At 40.1% G+C, this 5649-nt stretch overlaps 1 protein-coding gene across 1 annotated transcript in view; it reads right to left on the reverse strand.

Moving 5' to 3' along the window:
• Positions 1–5646, reverse strand: part of PRPF38B (pre-mRNA processing factor 38B) — a gene marked incomplete at its 5' end in the record, with an annotated part of 8497 nt that extends 2851 nt beyond the window's left edge. The window contains 4 exons of the mRNA XM_010010092.1: positions 1403–1463; positions 1547–1698; positions 2225–2293; positions 5524–5646. Coding sequence (XP_010008394.1) covers positions 1403–1463; positions 1547–1698; positions 2225–2293; positions 5524–5646 — 405 coding nt within the window. The remainder of the gene's footprint in view (positions 1–1402; positions 1464–1546; positions 1699–2224; positions 2294–5523) is intronic.
• Between the last annotated feature and the right edge of the window lie 3 nt (positions 5647–5649).

Genomic DNA, 5649 nt, shown 5'->3' on the forward strand with positions numbered 1-5649 from the left:
CATAACACAAAGCTACTGAAAGCAGCTGGGAAAGAAACACTGATTCCAAAAATATACTGGGAGGTTTTAAACAAGAATAAATACACGCTGATCACCAGTATCTGCAAGAACTGAAATGTATAAACTACAAGAAGTGCTTTGAATAACGAACCAGTTAAGACCTGCACAACGAATCGCACTTGTGATCACTTTTTTGTCCTGGGAATCAAGCTGTTTGTGGGACCCTGAAAATGAAGCCACCCAATCCTCCTCATAAGTTACCACGCAACACTGCAGAGAAGAGCTCATATTAACTAGCACCACCTGGGGGAGAAGGAGGATATCACAGTGATGCAATCAAGATTTCAATTTGCTTGGATTTTTGTTACAAACGTATAATAACACAAGTTTACCTGAGATAACAGCTGTTTCCTTTGGACAGTGTTTTTGATACTTAGCATGAAAGAAGCTGTTTAAAATAAATACACTGCATGGCAGTCAGATACAGGTATAATTAACACTATTTTTAATACAAGCATTTGGTCATCATTTGCAACATTAGAAATTTCTTGAAGTAGATGCCTACTGTCACACTGAAGAGGGCAAGTGATCCTTCCTGTGCCATTCTTAAGTCTAGGATGTAATGTAAAACCTGCTCAATAAATACAAATTGCAACAGTATATTGAACTTCATGGACTGAGCAACCTCACCCACCAGCTCTTACTCTGTTTCTCCAGACAGTACATCAAAACGACTGTACCAACAGTATACTCCTATCTGACCGCATAATAATGCGGCCTCTTCACTGAACTTCTTCAGTTAGTAACTCCTGTGTCTTTCTTGTGCCCCATTAGCAAAGACATTAAGGTTACTAGAAACAATGCCACCTTACACAGTAATTAGGCAGTTTGTTTCTGCTCTGAAGAAATCCTGGACGTGAACAACCACCACAGAGATTTTGGTAAGATTTTTCAAGGTCAATGTTGGTTTCTACTATATACCTCCCACACTTCTATGTAAGCACTCATTCCCCCTGTCCCAGCCATAAATGCAAAATACAAATTTGGCACTCTAAGGAATTACTATACCTTACTTAAAAATCCCTTTTCTAAAAACTGCATGGAAGCTGCACTCACATCACCTGCTGTCTGCAGTCTGGTTTAATAAACTTGTTTCACTTGGCTTAGTAGTATTTGGCACAGTAACATCCTAAGCAATGGGCAATTCTGTTAAAGCTTTGAAATCTAAGCAAAACGACCCAGGTCCCAGCTCATGCCTGCTTCCTGCACTAATTAATGAAATAATAAGAACATAACATTGCAGCATTCAAACTACAGCAAACCTTATCAAGCAATGTTTAAACCTGAAGCAGTAACATGAAAAGAAACAAAAGAAAACGAATTATTACCCTCGCCGACATACCTCTTCATCATCAAGAAAGGATTCAAACCAGTCCCATAGATCTGTAGGTGGCTGTGTGTACCTTTAAGTACAAAAAGAATGTAGAATCTTAATACAGCTTTCTGTGTATTCAATTAATCTTTAGTTGATTATATTGATACTTACCTAATATACATAAATCCAAGAGCCCTAATATATGGGGAGTCTGTATGAGTTATAAGGCCCATCACTTGCTTACGAGTGAGTTTCAGTGTAAATAATTTGTAGAGCAGACAAAAGGCAGTAGACACAATTCCTCCAGTTCCAACACCACGCACCTTTTGGAAGAAAAAAGTTAGGTGACAACGCCAAAAGTCAAAGACATTGCCCCAGCTCTACAAAAGAATATGAGAACTATAAATGAGGTTAGACATAAGAAAGAACTTCTTCCCTGCGAGGGTGCTGAGGCACTGGCACAGGGTGCCCAGAGAAGCTGTGGCTGCCCCATCTTTGGCAGTGTTCAAGGCCAGGCTGGTCAGGGCTTGGAGCAACCTGCTCTAGTGGAAGGTGTCCCTGCCCACAGCAAGGGGGGTTGGAACTAGATGATCTTAAGGTCCTTTACAACCCAGACCATTTTATCATTCTATAACTAACACAGGATGAAATCTAAATCTACAAACAGAGCTATGTGGAAAAAGTAACATTTCTTGCATCCACAGCTCTGAAGCATGAGGAACATATCAACTCTTTGTAATAAATATTGTTACATGTAGGGACTGAGCCAACATACAAACAAGTTTTACCTATGCTAATAAATTTATTTCCCAGACCGAAAAACGTAAGAAGGCACGTACTTCTACTTACCCCTCCACACATCCCTGTCTGGCCTGCTGTTTTTCTGCTCCCCTTTTCCCATGGCTCAACATGCGTAACCTGAAAGGGTAGGTGGGAAGAAAGAAAGAAAATTACAGTTTCAACCTCCATAATGTTTTATGCAAACCTAATTTAAACAATGGATATCCTATATCAATCATAAATAGCTTATCTTCTGCAAAATTCAAGATCAAGTCTGCTTTGTCATTAAAGCAAAGCATTTGGGTATTTTAATTACCACATTAAGAAGCTAAAGCTAAACACATTAGGTTTAAAAGCAAACAAACAAATCCAAAACTCCCAAACACCCCCAAAGCACACATCCATGCTTATTCCATACTCCACGTACTTTAAAGTACTTTATGACTAAATCCCATCATTACCATTTTCTATGGTGACCAAACTATTACCTTCATTTAAACTATCTCCTAACCAAATTTAGTGACACCTGCTGACAGGTACAGGAGTCAAAATCTACAGTCTGATGTTCATAATTTCATTTATTCTGTGAATTTAGCTAGAGATTTGAGTATCACCTACAATTAGGGCAAAAGAAATATGTCTATGAAGTGTAGTGTAAAAAGCTAGGGTTTTTTTCTGTAGACTGCAGTGATGTTCTTGGATAAAATGGCTTCTAACTACTAATTGAGTAAAGCTTGCCTAATTCCGATCTTTTGAGATGCATTTAGAGGTGAGTGCATGAACACAGTTAACCAATACCATTCCATAAATTTGACGGTAAGATTAAGTAAGTTAAGAACCATGAACGCATTCAAGCTACATATGAAATTGTGAAACGCTGAGAAAGTACATCTGACTCAATAAACAAGTACATTTCCTGAACACATCAACTTTAAAAAGTAAGTAAAAACGAGACAAAAAAGAGTGGTGTTAAACTGGATTGGGGATAAGATTTTGTGGCCTGTTGGTCACATTTAAAATTCCTTAACAATACATGAAACAAAACTAATTAAGTACATGACCACCTGAAATCAGAGAAAAGGCTGCTTAACTGTTTGGGGTTTTTTTGTGAGATCTCAAAAATGACTTCCTGCATTATCTGCATCATACAAGTTCACAAATGCTTTGTAAATAATACTGCACATCCTTCTGATTTTTTACAGGTTTGCCTCTCACAGGAAATAAGTATTTTTTTTAGTCAAAGGATGAAGTATGACACTATCACAATGGCAGTTTTCATTTTTCTATTTGTTACATTTATTAGCTACAATCATTATATTCATGCTGCTTTAAAACAAAAATAAAAAGGCCATAAAACAATACTAATTACAGAAAGAATATTTAAAGTTTTGATGCTACAAAGACTGCTGTATATGCTTAACTTGTTGGAAAATACAGATTAAACGAAGTTAAGGACATGCACATGGTGCCAAGATAAGGGATAAAGAAGAGGAAGTCGTCCACTTTGCAGATACAGAACTGAAACAAGATCAGAACTATAAGTGAGTTAATTCAAATATCTGGACAGAAGCCATACTTTCAAAGATGGTCCCTATCACCAGCAGCCTGCGTGACTCAAGATCATCGCTCCCAATAAGCCAGCACCCATCATTCTCAAATTTTTTTATATGAGCCACTTATTTTGGTTCCCAAACAAATACACTCAAAAATACACCTGCTATGGTGGGGACCGTGCTCATTCAAGGGGGGAGGGGGGGAAGCTTGCAATTTTTCAGAAATCTTGAAATATGAACACAACTCAAATCATCTGAATACCAACGAAGTACGTTAATCATCAGGTTATCTTCTCCTTCACACCTATTACTCATAAGTAAAAGACTGAGCTTACTCTTTATTTAGCTCAGAATTTAGCTTTAGTTAGTCAGAATAAAATGTCAATTTCAGTAAACAAACTTGGTTTACACTGGATTAATAAGAAGATATTTAACGGTATTATCAAATTTCTTAGCCAATTTAAGACCATGACACTTAAGGAAAGCAAATGAACTATATGACCTACTGCAGTTAAGTTCTACCAATACTAAGACTGCAAATCACGGAGAATATTTTTACTCCATCTGAGAGGGTCCCTGTAAACTACAGTAAGCTCTCAAATTTTCTGAAAATATGTTTCTTCTAAAAATTTTTCAGCTCTGGCCATCAATGGCAAAAAAAACCCCAACTTTGCTGCTTTCAATTCTGATAGCAATAATGATTTCCCCCGTATGCAGCAAGTGGTAAATTAACTGAAGAGAAGCTCTGTCGACAATCAATGTTACTTTAAGTATTAGGAGAATTAAGTAGTCCACTCCAAATGACAGAGGCAAGCTGTCATTAAGATGAAAAACAGTAGCACTGTCTCCATAAGTGCAAACAATGCCAGAAAGATCTCAAAATACTTCTGTGGAGTTATTTTTAACAATTACAGTGCCCGAAGTAACTGGACTTGCCCTGCTTACATGAGACAAAAAGGCTGCCTTTTATTTTTATTTCAAAGTGTATTGAAACCTTCCAACTGACGTAGTAACATCACCAAGCAGAATCAATTCACCTGAGAAAAACACTTCAATCACCACCAAAGTACAGCTGACTGAAGATAGCAGCTTCTCTAACTTTTGCTCTCATTATCAGAACAAAGAATGTCGCTGTGTTGATGAGCATTAATTATGCATACCTCTACCTGCGAGACTGGCTTGATGGAAGCCTTGCTGCAAAACTGATTCAGTCCTGCTAACCAAGCAAGAACTGAGACATGGGTGGACTGATACGGTTCAGTTATCTCCCTAGCACTGCCTACCTAACGCCAAAAGAAGCGCTAAACTGAAGAGGTTTTTGACTGGGGGGGTGGGAATGATCCTCACCTCTAACTGAGGAAGAAGGCCACATGCAAACTCCTGCTGACACCACCACTTGTGAGCGGCTACAGGGCGCCGGCAGCTCCTGGGCTGCGAGCAGCGCCTGTCTCTGAAGTGACACGCGGATCGTGTCCCCTCCCCACTCTCTCCGAGAGCGCGGTCCTCAGACGGCCATTTCATCCGCACTGCCCTGCCTCACGCTGCCCCCTCCAACAATAACCTGCAACTCCGTAATTCCAAATCCGACGCGGAACAAGCTTGTTTGGTAAGGAAAACAGCACCGTGAATTCCCCCAATCAAGCACTGAAAGTTAAACCTGCTCCCATCGCTTACCGCACGGTAAGGAACAGGAAGGGAAAAGAGAGACCCCGCAGCAACCGAAGTCTTCCCCCTTCGAAAACTTCCGCCAGAGGGAGGATCGGGCCAGGCGCCAGCGCAGCCCCGGGGAGCCCGGGGCGCGGCCCGCAGGCTCACCTTGAAGTAGATCTCGTCCACCACTTCGTGGTAAGTCTTGAGCTCATACAGCTGCACCTTGAAGTAGGGCGACGAGAGGATGTTGGTGAGGATCATCGGGTTCAGGTTCATGGTCTTCTCGTTGCC

The sequence above is a fragment of the Nestor notabilis genome, unplaced genomic scaffold (assembly GCF_000696875.1).
Source record: "Nestor notabilis isolate BGI_N333 unplaced genomic scaffold, ASM69687v1 scaffold26532, whole genome shotgun sequence".
In the NCBI taxonomy this organism is placed as follows: Eukaryota; Metazoa; Chordata; class Aves; order Psittaciformes; family Psittacidae; genus Nestor; species Nestor notabilis.